General features: G+C 41.3%; 1 protein-coding gene across 1 annotated transcript in view; it reads left to right on the forward strand.

The window, feature by feature from the left end:
- Nucleotides 1–17581, forward strand: part of MDH1B (malate dehydrogenase 1B) — a 29164-nt gene extending 11583 nt beyond the window's left edge. The window contains exons 5-10 of the mRNA XM_082397127.1: nt 2363–2504; nt 3845–4008; nt 6992–7131; nt 7436–7487; nt 12478–12558; nt 16534–17581. Of these exons, the coding sequence (XP_082253253.1) occupies nt 2363–2504; nt 3845–4008; nt 6992–7131; nt 7436–7487; nt 12478–12558; nt 16534–16562 (608 nt within the window). The 3' untranslated portion in view covers nt 16563–17581. The remainder of the gene's footprint in view (nt 1–2362; nt 2505–3844; nt 4009–6991; nt 7132–7435; nt 7488–12477; nt 12559–16533) is intronic.
- The last annotated feature ends 4440 nt before the right edge of the window (nt 17582–22021 follow it).

The raw sequence follows: 22021 nt of genomic DNA on the forward strand, positions 1-22021 counted from the left end.
ACATTAGGGCAAGAGCCGTATTGTCCTTTTCTTAACAACAAAGCCCTAGGACCATAACTTCTGGTATTCTTGCATACAAATCATTAGTGTCTTACCCCCAGGGTCAGTGCATACCTCAGCCAAATGGATACTAAAATTATTCAATAGGAAAACATTTCTTAATCATTTTATCTCTGTTATCAACCTTATATGTATATGTGTAGATACTGATTTCTCACAAAAGATCTGTGATACACTGATGAAAGTGTCAAGAAGAGGCAGTATTACAAAATTTAAAACAGAGCAGGCACTTTCAACCAGAAAGCTGCTCTCTTGTGGGCCTGGTGGTACCATAAATTCTAAACCCTGCTGTATTCAAAACCATTAAGCACAGGAGCAGCAGAAAAAAGAAAAGTGGAGATAAGTTGGGACAAAAAAGGGAAATGTTAGAGGGACGGCTGTTAAAGTGGAATTGTCAGTGGAGTAGTAAGGAGGAAGTTGGCAACGACAAAGACAGAGTTAAACAAAGTAACATGAACTAGAAAAAGCATCAGGGAGAATTATTCCAGGAGAATTCCAGATGCCCAGAGGGGAGCAAACCTTTTCAGGATATCCCTTGAGTTCAGTTCACACATAAACCTGTTTCTCAGACTATGTACATTGGCTTAGTTGGAACTCTTTCTGTACAAGTGACAGAAAGTCCACTCAAAGCGACCAAAATCAGAGCTATTTTTCCACATAACTGAAGAGTGCAGGAGTAGTTCTTATTTGGGGCATAGCCGGATGCCGGGGTTCAAATGATGATGTCAAGCCTGGTTCGTGCTCTCACGTGGCTCGTCACTCAGCTCTGCTTTCCTCAGCTTTGATCTGATTCTCGGATAGGCTTTCCCTAAAAAGTGGCAAAATGGCTATGGGCATCATAGCTTAACTACCCCAGTAGAAAAAGAGCGTTCTCTTTCGATTCTTTGTATAAAAGTAGCAGAATAATATCTCATTGACTGGGCTTGGACCACATGCCCTTCTCCAAATCAATCATTGTGGCCAGAAATCTGGAATCTAGGTCTGATGCCTATTGATAGACCTGAGAGGTGAGGACAGCTTCACCCAAACCAAATGGACTGAAAGTGGGGAAGGGTACCTATTGAAAGAAAAACCAGTATGCTGTTAAAGAAAAAAAGTAGGAAGAGATCTTAGAACAACAACAACAAAAAAAAGCAGATGTCCGCTATAATTTTCTCTAGCTTGATTTAAGGCATTTAGAGCTATAAAGGGCCTTAAAGCTTTAAGAAAAATTCTTTTCCCTCCTGCCTGCCTTTGAACACACTCTGTAAGAGTGTGATACTTGGAGCTGCTGCAGTCATTTTAGGACCATGAGGGGAAAGCCAAGAGAGTAACATCTTTGAGCTGCTTAACAAGCACCAGTGTCACTGCCTACCTCGACTTGTTATCTGAGAAAAGTAAACTCCTTCTAGTTCAGCAAAGTCAGAAGGATATTCTGTTACTTGAAGCCAACAGCAATCTTATCTCATACAGAACAGGAAAGAATTTAATCTCCGTAATAGAAAGTGGTGTGACCTTTTAAGAGAATTAAGTTTTTAAACAAATAATTAAGTTTATAAATAAATCAATAAAATCCCCTATTTTCACTTCAGATACATTCCCAGAAAATCCACAATTATTAGAGAGAATTATTAGAGAGAATTTCATATACTAGAATCATATGAAATACCAATTCCTATTTCTCTCTACCTCCATCCTCTTCTTTTTCTTGGTAGTATGTATCACGTTGTATAGTAGTTGTTTTCTCACCCACTCCCCTCTACCCCCAGAATATTGCAAGGATTTGGGCTGATTTGTTTTCTTCTGAGCCTCCCACCTAAAAGTGCCTCACACATACAAGCTAATTCAATATCTCTTTGTTGATTAAGATGTTCCTCGGGGTCCTCTTATTCCAGCATCTCCATTCTGCAGGAAACGAAAGCCACCCAGGGAGTCAAGTGACTTGCCCAAATTTCTATTCCAGTCTAAAATCAGGGACTCTCTGTCAGAATCAAAGCAGATAAAAAATCCTCTTCATGGCAAGCAGAGTGGTGAAGTTAGGACCAGAGCGGGGGTATAATTTTCAGTAGCAATTTCTTTCAGGGAGCATTTCAATGTTCCCTGAATTCAGTCCTATGCTCACACCATCCATGTGCATTATTAGGAATGGCCAGACTCCGATGACTCAGGAGATGATCCACATTGTTTGCACATTTTTAGGGAGCATAAACTTAAGTCTGTTTTATAGCAAAAGGACCAATAGTAAAACAAACACACGAATAGAAAGTAGACTACAGGCAATTTTTTATATTACAATATTTTTTTAAATTTCTTTTCTTCACAGGCATCAAAGATGTGATAATTTGGGGTAATATTAGTGGAAATAACTACGTCGATCTGAGAAAAGCCAAGGTTTACAGATATGAGAGTGCTGTTTGGGGACCTCCTCACTATTCACGCCCTGTTTTAAGCCTGATTTTTGATAGGTACAGTATCTTTTTAAGTGAAGTAGTCTAACAATATTGAATAAACGTGTAATGTTATTATAATCATTTAAAAATCATCTTAGAAATCTGTGGGCAGAAGTAACTTTGTTCACACTCATCCTCATTTATGCTTTCTATTGAAGAAATGTAGAGAATTCCACAGAATTTCAACTAGTCAGTCCCCACCCCCAATTTATTTGATTTTGGAATTTTGAATTTTTATATTTCAGATTATCCTTAAAGTGGCTCACAGATTCCATTAATGTTATCACTAAAGCAAACATATGTAAAGTGAACCTTATTTAATGTAAAGACCTCTGTCCAAGTTGAAATTAGTTGAAAAAGCTTCGAGAATAAGGAATTACGATGGTGAGCAGGCCCAGGCCATGCTGGGTGTTGGGTCCCAGGAAAGGCAGAATTGAGACGTGGTAAGGAGCACCATCTCTGGAGCCAAGCCACCTGGGTTGGAATTCTCATTCAGCCACTCATTAGCTGTGTGACTTTAGAGAAGTTGCTTAACGTCTCTGTGCCTCGGTTTTCCCAACTGCCAAGTGGAAATGGTAACAGAGTACGGGTCTTATGGGGTCATTGGGAAGATGAAGTGAGTTAAGACAGGCACACAGTCAACACCACCATGACGAAAAGGGCATGGAAGGAGGAAGGGGGAGGAACGCCTTTGGAACAAGTTTCTAAACTTTGCAGCACTTTCCCAGTGGTAGCATGTCCTTTCCATCACCCCTTTCTTCCCTTCCCTTCCTTTACCCACGCCTAGAAATTGTGTCCCTGGACTCGTTGTCTTGGAGCGCGGTTCCCCTGCATTGCTGCGTGGGCGCGGGCAGCATCTCCTGGGGCTGTATCGTGCCGGCTTAGCAAGGGCAGCCGTTTCATGCCTGTTCTAGTCCGGCTGGACTGTTCCCCGAGTTTAAACTTCACATTAGAAAACTTAATTATTTCCTTAGTTCTCAATGTGAATAATTCAACATTTCATGATACTATTTTATTTAAAATGAAGGATACCACTGGTTCCAAGAGAGCCTCTATGGCGAATAAATTCTTTGTGATGAAATTAATTGTTCTTGCAGCCTTTGGCCACTTTTCTGTGTTCCATATTTATGGTATCAAGTTTTTAGTTTGAAACTTTAGGACTCCTTTCTGCTCGGTTTCATTACTTTTCAGTTGACTCTTTATGGGCTTAAAGAAGCTTGAAGAAGGGGCGCAGGAAGTCCTACTTCTATTTTGTGGAGGTGATTTCTTGTACTTAGATCCATTGACCCAGGGAACATTCTTATTCATTCGTATTCCTTCCTCCATTGTAAAATTGTTTCTTTCTCTCCTTACAGTGAGTGGGTAAACAGAGAATTTGTGGTAAGTCTTAAAAAGTTCACCGCCACAGGAAGACAATTTGGAGGCATCTTAGCTGCACACAGTATAGCCACTACGTTGAAATACTGGTACCATGGCTCACCCCCTGGGGAGATTGTGTCTTTAGGGGTACTGAGTGAAGGTAAATCTGGGTTTTTCTTATCTTATGATATTTTAAAACCTCCACGTATGCCCCCTGTGCTCCTACTTTTGTGTCCTTACCTAGACAGGCTCCTACCTCTTTAAAGGCTCTGTAAGCTCTCTGGATTTTCACAATTCCATAATCATTCATTCATGCATGCACTCCTTCAGTTATCCATTCAGCAGTGCAACAGTATTTTGTGTGCATGCACTGGGAACACACATAGGGAGTAGGCCTGGCTTTTGCCTTTCAGGAAGCTCACAGCAGAGTAAAGGAGAGCCACATACATAAATGAGATAATTCTGTTAAGTTTTTCTCACTGTATCCCTACTGAGGAAGGGAAAGCAAGGTCGATTTTCAGCAGGCAGCAGGAAGAATCAGGACCGGCACCATAAAGGAGGTGACACTTCAGGAAGTGTCACCTGCAAGTTTGAGTAGTTGTTTACCTGACAGACAAGTATGGGTAGAACATCTGGGCACAGGAGATGCAGGAGCAAAGACACAGACACACGATACAAAGGGCACAGCAAGACCCAGATCTCAGAGTACCAGGCAGCAGCCGGAATGTGGAAAGCTTGCTCTCCGTCCACAAATACTGTGGATATATTTTTATATCCTTACTATTTTAATCTGCTAAAAACTATTCAGAGCACTTCTACTGTTTTTTGAAAAATAGGAAAGAGAGAATAGCTGCTGCTCTGTGCACTGTAGGTTCTACCTAGAGCATGTCTTCCCTTTGTGCTTTACATTCTCCCTGAACAAGCCCATCCATTCCCAAAGCTCCAGGCCTGGGCCTCGCTGCTGAGCCCTACCTTGTCAGACATTGCCACCTGGATGTCATGCTGTCACTTCAAACCCACACACACCAAACTGAACCTGTTGTCGTCCTCCCCAGTCTGAGCCACCTCTTGTATCCTTTATGTTATTAATGGAACCACGATCCTTCCCATTGTTTCAGTGACTATGGTGCAGCTCACGGAAATCTCCCCAAATCCCCCAAGTCAGAATTAATCTCTGTCTCTCCTCTGTACTCACGTAGCATTTGTTCCTCTATCAGAGAGCATATCACAGCCTGCCTTTATGGATGGGGTGGTTAGTTGCATATGCCCTCTGCATTAGAGTTCACCCACCCTGAGGGCAGGGCTTTGGCTGGGTTTTCTTGTTGCTCCTTCATGGGTAGACTCTCAATGCGTCTTGTTCAATTAAGGTTAATGTGCAGGAACATACGCATCGTGTGAATTCAAATCACTGTGTTACCTTTTTAGTGAAATAGACATTTAAAACCTCATCTTTATCTGTAAAAGTTTAATTAGGGAATTCCCTGGCAGTCCAGTGGTTAGTGTTCCCTGCTTCTACTGTTCGATCCCTGGTCAGGGAACTAAGATCCTGCAAGCCATGCGGCACAACCAAAAAAAAGTTGAATTAATCTCTATAGGAATTCATCAATAAGCAGTTCAGTGTTGGGGCAAGTGAGGTGAAGAGCAAGTGATCATTGTGTCTCTGAAATGGTACCACATATGTACACCCTCATCTGTTGTTCACTCATAAGGCTGGCTCTCAAATAGAGAGTGAACAGAGGGCCCGGGACATCCTCTAAGGAAGAGTCTTTTAGATCCTGATTTCTTGACTCTCCTCAATATTTTGCCCTAGTGACAACATTTTTTTTTAATTGAAGTATAGTTGATTTACAATGTCATGTTAGTTTCAGGTGTACAGTTCAGTGATTCAGTTATATATATATACTGTTTTTCAGATTCTTTTCCCATATAGGTTATTACAAAATATTAAGTATAGTTCCCTGTGTTATACAGTAGGTCCTTGTTGGTTATCTATTGTACATATTTTAGAGTATATATGTTAATCCTGTCCTCCTAATTTACGCCCCCCTTTTCCCTTTGGTAACCGTGAGTTTGTTTTCTATGTCTGTGTGTCTATTTCTGTTTCATAAATAAGTTCATCTGTATCTTTTTTTTTCAGATTCCACATATAAGTGATACCATATGGTATTTGTCTTTGTCTTATTTCACTTAGTATGATAATCTCTAGGTCCATCCATGTTGCTGCAAGTGGCATTATTTCATTCTTTTTTAAGGCTGAGTAATATTCCATTGTATAAAAGTAACACATGTTCTTTATCCACTCATCTGTCAATGGACATTTAGGTTGCTTCCACGTCTTGGCTATTGTAAATAGTGCTACAGTGAATATTGGGGTGCATATATCTTTTCAAATTAGAATTTTCTTCAGATATATGCCCAAGAGTGGGATTGCAGGATCATATGGTAACTATTTTTTGTTTTTTAAGGAACCTGCATACTGACAACATTTTTGATGACTAGAATGGCAAGAATAATTTTCTTATTTGATTGAGACACAAAAAATGGGAGGCATTTTATCGGAAGGTTGCTCGGTTAGTAATAAGCATTATCAATTTTTTTTATTTGGAGCACATTTAAACTGGGAACTAGGAACTGTGAGGAAATCACCGACTTTCCCTTCCCAGTGCTTGCCCCTTGGCTCTGTGACTGCAGTAGCAGGCTGGAAGAGCAAAGGCAAGATTGGACAAGTGCTCGGGCTCAGGGGCTACCTAGGGGGGCAAGGAAAAGCCAAGGAAGCAGACAAAAGGAATCCAGAAAAGGTGGAAGAGAAGGACTGCATTAGTTCCCAAGGCAGAGGCAGGGCATCTGAACCCAGCAGGGACAAAAGGGATAGAGGGAACAATGGTTCTTCCTTCTGAGAGAAACACAGAAGGGCGAGTTGTCAGAACTTGCAGAGGTGCTCAATAAATACTTCTGAGTGAGTGTTTTGATCTTCTCTGGGGAGGAATTTGCAGAAATTCCTCCATTATCATTAAATCCACCATTAGATCCACCATTATCATTAAAAAGCATGTACTATGTCTGTCCTTTTCTACAGTGTTACCCGAAAGGTTTATTTATCTGAGTGCTTTTGTTTTGCTTTGCTTTGTGTTTGCTCCCTGCAGGCCAGTTTGGTATTCCTGAAGGGATTGTCTTTTCTATGCCTGTGAAATTTGAGAATGGAACTTGGGTGGTTCTTACAGATCTCGAAGATATTGAAATAAGTGAACAAATAATGACCAGAATGACAAGTGATCTAATTCAGGTAATGTCAGAATAGCCCTAAGGGAACTGACTTCAGTAATAGCCTGAAACCGATCCCCCTAGATCAAGGCATACACTGGTTTTCTGTGGGTTCGATTTGCATCTTATTCCTAAGAACAATAAGGAGGCAATAAAGGTTTGAAGAAATCAGCAGAAGAACACCACTCATTTGGTTATGTAATTTCTAGTATGTTAAAAACAGTTGTTGGTTACTTAAACATCAAGAATCAAAGTGTTTTTCTATTAAAGAATGATTGTTAGTAATTGTGGTCATTTAACTCTCTGATTACAAAATTTTTCCATAGGAGAAACTTGTTGCACTTGGCGAGTTGATACATTTTCAGCCATATCAATCAGGTAATCTTTTAGATATGATGTTTTACTGGGCTGCTATTAAAAGAGTATTAAAATATGTGTTAAAACGGAATCACTATTTAATATAAATAAGTATAATTCATATTTCATCACTTTTAAGGTAAATTATTGACAAAATAAACTACCAGGTTTAGTGTGTCCTTTGAAATAGTTTCTTAAAAGAATGCTAAAGAAATCACATCTTAAAGGCACTATTGCCTTATAAAGTTTATGTATACCATATGTATTAGTTTCCTAGGGCTGCCATAACAAATTACCACAAATTGGGTGGCTTAAAACAACAGAAATTTATTATCTCATAGTCCTGGAGACCAGAAGACCTAAATCAAGGTGTCACCAAGGCCATGCTCCCTCTGAAGGCTCTAGGGAAGAATCCTTCCGTGCCTCTTCTAGCTTCTGGTGACAGTGATTGGCATTCTTGGCTTGTAGCTGCTTCATTCCAATCTCAGCCACGGTCTTCACAAGTCTGTCTTCCCTCTGTGTGTGTCTATGTTGCCAAACCTCTCTCTCTTTATAAGAACACCAGTAATTGCATTGGGGGCCCACCTTAATCCAGTCTAACCCCATCCTAACTTGATTATATCTGCTAAAACTAATTTCAAGTAAGGTCACATTTACTGGTAACAGGGAACAGGACTTCAACATATCTTTTTGGGGACACAATACAACCCACAACACTACAGTTACTTTTAGGTAACTTTAAAAAAATAAATTTCAATAAGCTTATTTTTCCTATTGGTATTTTCTCTAATTGTAAACTTACAGGGAAGTGGTCTCATCTTTCTTTCTTTCACCTTAAAGAAAATCTCATCTGAAATATGAAAATACAAACATAAATGAATTAATTCACTTACAGAAAGGCACTCAAGTGCCTTTTGAGAGCCCAACATCCCTTCCATGTACCAGTGTTTATGGAGTGTCAACTGTAAGCCAGTGCTAAGAGCTAGAAATATGGGGATGGAGAAGATAGACCTGTTCTTGCCTTTTGAAACCTACAGTCCGTCAGGGAATTGTAATTTACACAAATGTCTGCGGCTGTGGTGAGTCTTAGGCATGAGAAGTACAGGGTGCTGTGCTATGAGAGCTTATACCTGGGGATGTGAGCAAAGAACTTGAGGCAGGAAATCATGTCACCTTGTTTGAAAAACCACCAAAAATAGCTTGTGTGGCCAAAGCCTAACAAGATGAAGCTGAGAGAGCCATGAAGGGTAGATGAGAGTTATAGAGGCTTCTGGATGGAGAATGACCCAATCGGGTTGTGATTAGTTTGGAAAACAAATGGGAACAAGGCTAGACTGTTTGCAGGGAGACCAGTATCAGGAGAGTAGCAGAGTGACACAAGGAAGCGGTGATTACAGCTGAGGCTGGAGGCTGTAGAATTTTGAGAGATATTTAGGAGGTGGAATTATCAAAGACTTGATGACGGACTGGCTCTGGGGAAAGTCAGAGGACTCAGACTTCATTTGCTTGAGCAATGGGGTGGGTTTACCAATATGGGAAAAAATGGTAAATTTTTTTTACCATTTTTTACCATCTCAGAGGAAATTATCTGAGAAAGACAGAGAGAGAGAGAGAGTGCGTGTGTTTGCCTATGCGTGTGTCTGTTGGGTGGCAGAGGACGGGTGCAGTGCCAGAGTAGAGGAAGGATGAGTTTAGTTTCTTACATTTTGATTCTGAAATACCTACAGGATATCTCAAATGGATACATTACATAGAGAACTGCACACTTTCTGGAGCTCAGCAAGATCTGGACTGCAGTTATCAAATTGGGAGTTGTTGCCTATAAATAGGAATGAGGCCATGAGCATGATGGAGATTGGAGAGAACGGGGGTGCCTGGAGGAACTTAGCCGTTAATGGTTAAGTAGAACAGGAACAGCTGACAGAGGACTGTGAAAAAGGGGTGATCAGTCAGAACAGCCCCTGACATCTGACACCATGGAAGACCTAAAGGCGGAGAGTGTTTCAGGAATGAGGGCTGGTCTACACTGTCAGATGCTGCCAGGGGGTCAAATAAAATGAGGCCTGAAAAGTACCCTATGGATGTAGGACACAGAGGTCATTTGTGACTTTGATTAGAGCAATTTTGTGGAATGAGGGAGGCAGAATTGAGACCAGAGTGGGAGGGGAGGACCCCAGCTCCCTGTGGAGCTGGGGTGCTTAGTGCTGCGGGCCTGAGGAACATGCTGGGTGCTGAGAACAGTGGGGAGGGCCCCCATCAGGATTTTCACACAATAGAAGGGCTTTCTGCAGGAGGTGACATCTAAACCAAGTCATGAGAGGAAAGAAGGCATTAGCTAAGGTGGGGATAAATGGGAGGGTTGGTTCATTCAGAGGGAGCAACAAGGTGTACAAATGTAAAGACATAAGGCAGAACTTTCTGTGAACCACCAATTCATTTTATCTGGAAAATAAAATTTGAAGTGAGAAATGTCAGGAGGTGGAGAGGTGACTTATCTTGTTAAAACCAATGAAGGATTTTAGGCAGGGGAGGGACGGGAGCAAGTTCAAATTTGGAAATGATCATTCTGTTCTTAATGAGAAGAATGAATTGGATGGGAGACACCAAAAGTAGTAAGACCAGTCTTTTTGCAGGTAGAGAAATGATGAGGGCCCTAACCAAGAAGTGGCCATGAAGATGTAGAGAAGGGGCTAGATTTGAAGATATAAAGTTGACAGAACTTGACCAATCTGAGATAGAGGCTAAGAGAGAGCTCCGGAGGGTCAAGAATGTCCCAGTGTTTTTGGCATCTCGACATGAGGTGGTGTCATTCCCTTAGACAGCAGTTCCCAAACCATCAGCCACAAATGGGTTGGGGGTGTGGAGCTAATGGTCCCCTTAGCTCCACAGACTGAGTATGGGGCAGCTGGAGTCCCCAGGCTGGTTCCCTCTATTGTCCTTGACATTTGCTGGTGTGTGCTAAGTCATGAAAATGATTGGGAAGCTGTGGGCAAGGTAAGGAATATAGAAGGAGCAGATTTTTAAGAGGCATCTATGTCCAGTGGGTGAGGGACACATATCTCTGGAAGCCAGCAGAGAGATTTGAGCTGGAGATGAGGCTACGGAGTCATCAGCAACTAGGTGGTAGTTTTTAGAAGAAGCTGATAACCATGGTGGTCCTGTGGGGAAGGGCCTGAGTGGCTGGGGAAGGAAGACTTCTTCACTGCATGGTCTCTCATGGCTTTTGAATTTCGTTCCAGGTGCATGTTTGACACATTCAAAAATATAAATAAGTGGAGAGATAGATATCTGGATGGATGGGTGTTAACGTTTAACTACCATTGGAGGGTGAGAGGGTGAAGATGGAGGGGCGGGAGGAGAAAGATCATCAAGACAGCAATAGAAAGCAAGCTTCAGAGCACAGGGTCAGCTTCCCACAGGAAGCATCTCTGCTGCTGAGACCTAAGAGAAGGGAAGAGGTGATCGATGGGATGCAGGGAACTATGTAGGATGGGGGGATTCAGAACAAAATGGGCAGCAAGGCCAGGTCCCAAAGATTAAAAACCAGGGGAAGGGCTAGGGTTATAAGGAAAGAGGTGAAGATTTGAAATAATTTGTTAAGAGGAAAGGAAAGAAGAACAATGGAAAAAGTCAGATTTTTTTTTTCAGAGCTGAGGGCTCAGTGGAATTTAGAGACCGTGAAATTTGTAGTAACTCCAGTGTACAGTTGCGTGATTCCCTGCAAAGGTGCTCGGCTGCCTGGATGCAGGAGAGGAAACCGAGATGTATGATTTGTAGTAAGCCCTGAAATATTAGAGAGTACTGCCACCCCTGCAATTAGAATAAAACTAACACTGTACAGTATTCCAACAAAATTCTGAGCATTTCCATGACGACTTCATTTGGAATATCAAATTATTTTCCCAAAGTTTTTATTTTTCTCTTATTTTTTTGTGTCCTTGTTTTACTGGTGCCCTAAGTGAGTGCTCAGGTGATTTGCTCATTGGCTTTGAATATGGGAATGGAAAATGAGTGGTTTTTTTACTTAGCATTTGGGAAGGAAGCAGGTGAGGCAATGAAGATGAGGATAATTGCAAGAAAGTCGATGAAGTGATGGACTACAGGGGTCTCCACTGGACAAAGAAGGACGTAATAAATAGAAATAAAATTTAAAAGCTCCAGGCAGGGGTGATATTGAAAATATTTAACAATCAGTATGGCGCAGATTACAACCAATTAAAGCAGTTGCTGCCTCTCAGAATGGATTCACTAAAAAGAAGCTGGCAGGGGACAGAGGACTGCCCTTGGTCAGACCCAAGAGGCTTTAGTGAGGTCACAGTACCAGCAGTGGGAGGAAAGGCAGAGAGACCACGAGGAAAAGAGGTTATGGGCAGAGCGTGGGGTTTGGGAATTGAGAGCCGGTTATGGCTGGTGGTCAAGTCACCAGGAGTGGGCCAAACCAAACAAAGCCCCAAGGCAGCATGGAGGTGGAGGGGGTGGGCACAGAAGTCCAATGACCAGTTGGTTTTACCTCAGACTCTTTTATTCTCAGAATTTAAGGCCCTCTCCTCCTGCCTGGCAGACTAGAGTTGCAAATTCCTCTTACAATAATGAGCTATAAGGTAGTCACTCTAAATTTGACTCCATTGACTGGTAGGTAGTCCTAAATTTCCCATAACACTTGCACTGTAGATGGTTTTGTGAAAGAAAATGACCTGATTTTATGCTGTGTTTTTATTAACAAAAGTCAAGGCATATATATATATATATATATATATATATATATATATATATATATATACATACACACACACATATATGTTCATTCAGTTGATCTTAACTCTGTCACCTTTGGACCATTGGACCTCACCCAAAACACTGTTCCAGAGATTCCAAGCTCAGAGCATTGAAAATATTCAGAACTTTGTAGAGTTTGGAGATCTCTGCTTATTATCATATCAATGAGATGATTCATGTATGAGGTTTGTTTAATCTTTTCAATTAATTTAATACTTAATTTCCTGACTTTAAGAAACCAACTTAGCCAAAGAAGATGAAAAGACCACCTTACCCACCACAAATGACAACCAGGAACATTGGAAAGTCTCAGATGGTAGGTATATCACTTGAAAAAAAAGTACCCTTTTTATCCAAGGCTTAACACTAAATTTCAAAGAAAGGAGTTTGATCATTTATTAGCCATAAAAAATGAGAGTTAAGTCTTTTATCACCTTCATCCTATAATCAAAAAAGAAAAATCATTGTTAAAAATCTATTGAAATCTTTGAAGGAAGGTACCAGACATTCACTGAGCACCTTCTAGATGCTGGTCACTGTGAGAGACACCGGGGCCCACAGTAAGGGAGTTGTGGCCACACAATCACATCTGGGGGAAAGGAGCCATGAGAATATGAGTAAGTAAATGCGAAGACACACAATGAATTAAAAAGCTTGATGAAACAGGGCAAGGTAGTACACACGGAAAGAAAGTATATAAGTAATCTAGAAACTCACAAGGAAAGAAAGGATCCTTGTAATGTATGAAGGGAAAAATTTAATAATATCTTGAAATCTAGTTGAGACTTAAGATGGCTAAAAATAATCCAATAGCATGTATTTATTTATTCAGAAGCTGTGCTGGTTCAGTCACACAAGATGAAAAAATTCTAGAGATCTGCTGTACAATGGTGTGCGTATGGTTAACAGTTCTGTACTGTAGATGTAAAATTTTGTGAAGAAGGTAGATTTCATGTTATATGTTTTTACCACCATTGAAAGAAGAAACTGTGAGAGGTACTAGGGACATAAACATACATTGAACGTTGCCTTTGCCCTCAAAGTGCTCACCGTCTAGCGTGGGTGACTGCAAAGCAAAGCGAAAACTACCTTATGGAGAGGTAAGTGTTATGATAGAGGGTATAGTGGGACCACATAGGGGGTCTCCTGACATAGAGAGTGTTAGGAAAGGCTTTCGGGAAGAGATGAAATGGAAGCTGAGTCTAGGAGGAGTAGAAATTACTCATGTAATTTGGTGAAGAGGAGGTGTGCAAGTAGAGGGGCAGGTAGGGAAGAGGTTGTGAAAGGTGTCCCACCAGAAGGAAAAACAGGGGCAAAGCAGGCATTTCAGGGGATCAAGGCATGGCCAGAAGTGTGAACCAGAGGCAGCATCAAATTATATTCAGAAGATGATAAGTCGGGCAGCTGGGCTATAGTAGGGGATCCAAAAAGGATGAAGAAAGCTGGAAAAGGTAGGTAGAGGCCATCTGTTGTTTGGCTGAATAGTTGGTGGAGGGCTCAGCAACATAGCTGGCGGCTGGACAAAACATGAAATCGATGGGGGCATGCTTAGAGAACTAATCTAGCTTCATCACTGACCCTCTGCAAGATGCTCAAGCAGCCCAAATCACTATCCAGAGGAGCGTGGTGAATTCAGTTCCAGCCAGAATACATATCTTTAAGAGGCCCAGTCAGACAGTGTATCTGGGTACCTGGGTGGCAGCACTATTATTCTAGTTGGCCCAGCTGGTGATAAGCAACACTCATGGAAAGGAGGGAGGGCACTCTGGCCCCCGTGAGAGAACTGAGAAAAAGCTATACGGTCTCTCATGAAGGGGATGACCGGCAGCTTCCCAGGATGGAGGAAGAAAAGCCAAATGGTCGAGTATGTATTCCCAAGTCTTTGCATCAGAACGATTTAAGTTGGTCATTCAAATTTTAAGGCTCTTAGGCTTAACTAATTCATAATCTGAAAGAACTTTAGTGGTAATTAAGTGAAGAAAATGGGGTTGATTTCAGGTTGTTGGGAGGGCTGTTTATTCAATGAGCATTGGAATGAAATATAACGAGATACAGTGCTTTCCATATTGTGGGTTAGGTGAGTTGTGAAAAAGATTTAGTGGGTCATGAAATGGATTTAATAACTGGCGTTTTTCCTTGAACTAGAATAAAATTGATGCTAAAAGGGTAAGTAAGGAGAGCAGAATTTTTTGCCAATGAATTAGAATAGGATAGAAAGAAAAAGATAAGTATTAGAAAAGATAAGAGAAGGATAAGAATAGATTAGAAAAGGGTGAGTATTCTTTTCATTTAACTTTTTGTTTCATTATATGCACACAAGTGAAGGTACTGGACTGGAATGTAAAATGTATTTTTTTTTTACACTGGGTTTTGGTCAACAAAGTTTGAAAAGCACTCACAAAGAACATCTCACGGGCTGTTAGTTATATTCTAAACCACCATGTTTTATCTAATATTGGTTTCAGAATATAAAGATTTGTTTTCTGATCTAATGCCAGATGATGAAAAAGATCTGATTTTGTCAGACGGTAAGTCTGTCAAGTGATAAGCAATCTGCGTGGTGCTAATGGTCATGACACACGTTGTCCAGCCTTAGAGAATGATCCTGTGGTCAGAGAACACAGTCCAGCAACCGAAGTAATTTTGAGATAACTCTGTTTCTTTTATTCATAAACACTTTGAAGGAGGGATAAAAGATGGAAGCAAATTTTTTTTTAATGCTGAAATTGCTTCCATGTCATACTCACCTCAAACTCTCCCCAAATACTCTGACTTCAGCTCCAGCCTCTATGTCTCATCCTTCTCACCTTTTCTTCTCAATTCTTCATTACAAAGCTCAAAACAGCTGACATGGCAAGTCAGGATCCTCCTCAGAATGTGGGTGAAAGGAAGACCCTGACAAGTCCAAGTTAGAATTCTCTTTAACAGGGAAAACCTGGGAATTTGTATACATGCATACATATATGTATCTTGTATATATTTGTATAGAGGCTTATATATTTTCTAAATCTGCCTATATGACTTGTATATCCAGAAGATAATAATAGTCTAGTCTGTTTCCATCTTTACTACTTCTTTACTTAAAACTCTGTGTACAGGAGGGAGCTGGCAAACACTGAAACATTGCCAGTGGTTTATTTTGTGGGGACCAAGGTTTCACAGGGAAGTTGGTAGAAAGATGCTACACTGAGCTGTTTGGCTAGACACCCGTTTGCCCCGACAGTGGCTTATCCATGATGCCATATAGAAGTGATCTGGCATCTTGCAACTTTCAAAGAGGGCAAGGCATTCAGAGAAACTTGGAGTAGAAGGAAAAAGGAGAAAATGAGAATAACTGCAAAACTCAATGTCCTTTAAATACTAAAAAACTCCGTTCTTTTAATTCTCTATATACTGCAGTAGATTTTTTTAGATCTGATTCCTCAAACCAGCTCTGAAAAGCCACACAGTCAAGAACACACACATGGTAGGTGGTAGACAAACATTAATGTTAAAAGGTGGTCTTTCCTCTTATAAGTGAAACTGGGTAGAAGAGGTCAAGTGTCCCTGTGATATGGTTCTTCTCAAACCCTCCGCGTTCCCACATCCCCAGAAATTCAGCCATGTTTGCTGATTCTCTAGAGCCTAGCTTCCTACTTTTATAACCAGGGATATGACAGTGACAACCAAATCCTTCCCTCAGAATGAGTAAGTGAGGAAATGGACACAAATATATCTGCAGGTCCAGATTTTCAAAGATTGTAACTGAGTTGTCATGATATGTTATGCAAACAAGGCAGATGTAGGTTTCTTTGTGGTTGACCGGTCAGGATATTCACCCATGGCTCCACACTTTCATTTAAATATCCAATAAGATTAATAGATCCATTGCACCTTCCAATCTGAAAATGTGCAGTGTGATGGGCTTTGGCGTGGGGCTAGCTATGGGGAATTAGAATTGGTGCATAGAGGAAAAGCAGGGCCAAAAGAGGAAACAGAACTGACAATATAGCTGCTAAAAAAATTCAAAATGAGAAGCAAAGGAGCCAAGAGAGATGGCACATAGAAATAGATTAAGGTCAGGAAAGTGGCCAGAATTTAATTTCGATATGAAACTGTCAAATGATGATCATGTGGTTTGATTCCCCTCATAGGATCCTTCTCACACATGCACCCCCTCAGCTACTGAATCAGATTGAATACAGGAATCCAGTAAACAGAAGGAAAAGGGTAGCCAAAGAAAAGCTAATAAAAACATGTTACTAACATATTTTTAAAATAGTTACATCGTTTCATTTCCTTCCTTTTACAGATTCTGAAGGCAAAACTATGGAACAGTAGCAGATCAAATTAGATCAGCTATAAAATTATTTGGTAGTGTAATAAATATGGAAAGACCCATGAACGTCTGTGTTTAGAGAAGAATAATTCGAAAGATTTACTTCAGTCTTGGATAATATTATGTGAGACAATTAAATAACAGTGACAGCGCACACACAAAAAGCCAGAGTTCAATCATTTTATGTTACTTGTATCCATTTATATGTTTGCTTATTATTGCACTTTCTCTAAATAGTTTGGTGTCAACTGCTGTTTTTTAAACTACACTAAAATAGAATTGTCAGTCATTGCATCCTTGCCCACACATCCTTCTGAGAGAACCTGTTTCTCCTGCAGGCCATACCTAAGACATGGGCCTAGGCGGCCATGTTTGCTCAGATGTCCTTACCACCTTGGCCTCAGCTGATAGGGCCAGAATGGGTACACCTGACTCAAGGAGAACCAATCAGAGTTTTCTCTTGCTCTCTCAAAAAATTTGAACTGAGAAAAAATGAGTAAGTTGGTGTCTGAGTGATGGTAATGGTAATGAACAAGAGAAGGCCACCAAGTTCTGCCTGTGAGGTCTTCAGAGCCCGTCATGTTTACCGCCTTCATAAGAATCGGCTGTGTATTGTTTTTCCTTGCATTTGCTTTTATTTTAGTCTATATTGATTAGATTTCTGTTTCTTGACACCATATGTAGCCTGAGTAAATGGAATTTTAAAAGAAAAGCGTAACATTTTACCTTATAATTGCATGGTTTAAGAAGAAAATTACAGTATTTTATTAAAGTAGTAGGAGTCATACCCATCTGCTCATATATTTCGAGCTAATAAGACCATTTACAAAGGCCAGTTAGGAACTTTTGAAAGACCAGGAGTGATGTTAAAAATTGCTGATACCTGTGCTTTCTCTGTAGTTTTTTTTTTTTTTTTTTTTAATTATTTTATTTATTTATTTTTGGCTGTGTTGGGTCTTCGTTTCTGCGCGAGGGCTTTCTCCAGTTGCGGCAAGCGGGGGCCACTCTTCATCGCGGTGCACGGGCCTCTCTGTCGTGGCCTCTCGTTGTGGAGCACAGGCTCCAGACGCGCAGGCTCAGTAGTTGTGGCTCACGGGCCCAGTTGCTCCGCGGCACGTGGGATCTTTCCGGGCCAGGGCTCGAACCCGTGTCCCCTGCATTGGCAGGCAGACTTTCAACCACTGCGCCACCAGGGGAGCCCCGGGGAGCCCCTCTCTGTAGTTTTAAATGGTGCTTCAGGTACAAGTTACTTTCTGAAAATTCAGGGAGCTTTCAGATGCTTCTGCACTGCTTCTATACCATCATAATAAAATGGATGATTTTAAAACCATGACTAACTTTGGCTTATTTCCGAAGTCAGCACCTCATTTATTATGAAGAAAACTTAAGGACTTAAGGGCTTCAGGTGAGGTTTTGTGCCCTAATCCTACCACTTCCTCTGCCCCTTCTTGTGGGGTTCTCAACCAAAGGGGTGAGACCACAAAGAACAGTAACTGGAGGGGAAATCCCCTGGTGCTGTACGACACAGGGCGGGGCATGTGGCAGCTGCCCCTCAGTACCCGGCTTCTTCATGGTAAAACTGAACTCGATTGGAACGTGTGACTCAGACTAAGAAACTCGAGCAAAGCTTCCTGTTCCATTCCCCTGGAGTCAGCTATGCCCATCAGTTATCAGCCAGAACCAAGAGGAAAAGTCAGAACAGAGAATACAACCATGAACACAATCACCTTTCAATCCAGTAGCCCTGCGTTTAGTGAGACTCTTCCCAGTGGGTGTCAAGCCCTGACCAATCAGACAATCAGCTGCTTCTCCAATAGCTGGACATCTAGGAAGGGGTTAGAGACAGACATGGGCAGAGTTTCTCCTCTCTAGGGACATTGTAGGAAATATTCAACCCCATCCCCAGCAGGCTGTACTTCCCAGTATGAATCTGAACAATCGCTTGTTTGAACCACTGTGGGATGACCAGGATGGTCCAGGATAGACTCCCATAGGAGAAGAGAACAAAGTGATTTTAACCACTATATCTACTACCATACATTTGTCCAAAATTAATACAAGATATGGAATTATACGTGCTTGCTATTTGTTTAAAAATAATGAGGGTGCCATTTCAAAAATAATATCTTTCAGAGAATTACTATTTTGTTTTTGTTTGTTTGTTCGTTTTCAGCTGATGCACTTGCTCTCACAGTAGCTTATAATTTGTAATGACCCAACTTGGGAAATCTCAAGTCTGGTCTTCCCATTAGGAGTAACTTTAATGTGAGATTATTAAAAAATAATTTCTCCATGTTATTAAAACTGTCATGATAAAGGCATGAAGGAAGAATATTCAGTAGAACTTTTAGAATATGACTCAGAGAAAGGCATTATATGAATAAAGCAATTACTTTATTGGTCACTGAAATATAGGTTAAGTGTACATATCCTGTAACTGTAGCAGGCACTCTTAGTTGCCCTCCCTACAGCCCTGCTCCCATTCTCTTGACTAACAGAACTCTGATTTTGTTGGGATGGGCAATGGGCCCAACTCTAGGCCATGAATCTTGATAGATCTTAGCTAGTCCCATTTGCCAGTGATTGGTCTAGCGGCAGGCATGTGACCCAGTTTTGTACAGTGATACATAAGGAGAAATCGTCTTCCAGCGGGGTTGTGTGTATGTGTGAGAGAGAGAGGGTGTGGAAGACAGAGAGAAAGAGGGAATGAATGAATGAATGAATAGTATGCAAGGAGAAAGCACTTTGACTTCCACCTACTTCCTTCCTGCTTAAAATGTTACTCTACCAGGACCTAATGCTTGCAGCTTGGGCAGCCATTTTGTGGCCATGAGCGAGACATCACCAGCAGGGGGCCACCAGGAGAGTGGCAGTGTAGAAGGATAGAAAAAGCCTGGTGCCTGAGCCCAAGGCCTCAATGACTTCAAAGAGCCTCTGAGCCAACCCTGGACCAACTTCAGAATTCCTGTCGAATAAACAACAAATAACTTTATGGTTTAAGCCCCTGTGAGTTGTGGTTTCTGTTACTTACATCCAACAAATAGATACTTATACATATGGCTATATATACTTACAGCCAAAAGCTACATAACTTGATAGAGAAATATCTTTCACTTTGTTATTGTCATTTGTTCTAGGGGAATGAATAAGAAATATATTTAGATAATTTAGACAATTCTCCCACTCAGTCAGGTTCAAAACCTGTATTGACTTTCATATTTTTTTAATATTTCAATTTCTTTTTTATTTTATTTTTTTTATTGAAGTAGAGTTGATTTACAATGTTGTGTTCGTTTCAGGTGTACAGCAAAGTGATTCAGTTATACATATATGCATATATATATATCCTCTTTCAGATTCTTTTCCCTTAGAGGTTATTACAAAATATTGAGTATAGTTCCCTGTGCTATACAGTAAGTCCTTGTTGGTTATCTATTTTATGTATTATGGTGTGTATACGCTATCATGCTTTTAATATTCTCAATTCCAGTGAGTAAATGTCATCAGCCTAGCTCAATGGACAAGTGGTTTTCAGCATTAGCATGAATCGGAATCACCTGTTAAAAACAGATTGCTGTGCCCCATCTCCAGAGTTTCTGATCCAGCAGGTCTTATGTGGGGCCTGAGAACTTGCATTCTTCACAAGTTCCCCGGGGACACTGATACTGCTGATCTGAGGACCACACTTTCACAACCACTGCTCCAGCCAATGGACAGTCACCTCCTAAGTCAGCTACCTCCCCAATTCCCTTTATCCACATCTACAGTCTTGGTACTTTAGTCTGAATTTCACTTTCTGACTGCAGGATTCCTCTCCACACTTACCAGCATGTTGTTTTAGGACTTCTTAATGTCATCCAAACTGGTTCACCACAATCCTGTGAGCCTTAGGTTTGCTGCCCTACCACGTTTGCATAGACCATTTGCCCCACCTAGAATCTTATCTCACTGAAGCTACTTTAGGTCTGACACAGTGGGGTGACCTTCCCTCTGTAGGCCAAATCATTTCTTTTTATATCAGAGAGATGAAAATTATGGGATTCCAACAGACAGAAATAGATTAAAGAGCCTTTTCCTCCCTCTACTCCTACCAGGTGGGAAATAATGTCGTATATAACCTTCATTTGTTCCTTTTTTGGCCTTAACATGAGCATCTTTATGTCTAAAATGGTCCTGGCCCAGAGCTGCATGCTTACTCATTCTGCAGAGGACACAGAAAGGTTACCCAAGCTTACAACTGAGCCGCTGGAAGCAAAACCCGTAACCTTCCCAAGCCTGAGCAGCTGCTCTGCGCCTTAGATTAATTTCTTCTGGGCAGAAATTATAAGCCCTCAGGGATCTCTAATCACAAGTTTCTCATTTGATTGGTCCAAGGAAGCATGGTTGCTATACAAAGGGGCCGTAAGCAAGGGTTTTGCAGAGCCACGGTTTCCTCCTTCCGTGTAGGTACACTACCTATCTCGATCTCAGGGAAAGTGGCCCCCAGGCCCGAGTGTCTCTTGCCCAAGAACAGCACGCAGTAGTCACACTCGAGTAATGCCATCAAGTCAAGTTTACACCCACAGCCCCCAGAAGTTACTGCGATGACTGAAAAATCCCAGGATGTGTCCGTAGTTCTCATACAGACTTGACCTATCAGCAGTGTTTGACATGGTGGATCATTTCCTTCTCTCGGTTACACTTACCTTCCAGTGCACAGCACTTTCACGGTTTTCTTCCTAATTCATCCCCATGAGGTGTCCCACTTTTTCTCTGTTTCCTTTGCTGGTTCCTCCTCTTGTCCTCTCGTAAGCTTGGAGTGCCCCAAGGGTCTATCCTTGGTTATCTTCTCTACCTACACGCATCTGTTAATAATTCCATCTAGTTGCATGGCTTTACATACCATCTGTGTGTAGGTAACTCCCAAATTTATATCTCCAGGCTGTCATCTCTTCCAAACTTGATACTCCTCTATTCTACTTGAGATTCCTAGTTAAATTGCAAATAGACAAATAAGTTAACAAGCCCCAAATTTCCCTTTTATTCCAACATCTCACACCTCAAACTTGTTCCTCCCCACAAAATCTCAGTGAAGGGGAACTTCATCCTCCCAACTGTTCAAACCAAAACCCTTGGAGTCGCCCTTTACTTTTCTTTCCCTCACATTCTACACCCAATCTCTTAAGAAGTCCTGTTGGCACTAACTTCAAAATATTCTCCTGTAAATCAGATAGTATCTCATCTATGTTTAAAAGCCTGTAGAGGCTCTCAGTTTACTACGGGGTAAAGGTCAAGTCCTTACATTGGCCTGTTCCCACCCCACCTTTACATCCCTCTGATCTTTCCTACTCCTCTCCTCCCTGCTCATCCCACTCTGCTCTGGCCACACTGGCCTCTTAGCTACAACTCACATCTGCCAGGCAGACTCCCACCTCAGAGCCTCTACCTGGAACATTCTTTCTCTAAATGGTACTTAGCGAAC

This window comes from Balaenoptera borealis (assembly GCF_965194805.1).
Source record: "Balaenoptera borealis genome assembly, chromosome: 6".
NCBI lineage: Eukaryota > Metazoa > Chordata > Mammalia > Artiodactyla > Balaenopteridae > Balaenoptera > Balaenoptera borealis.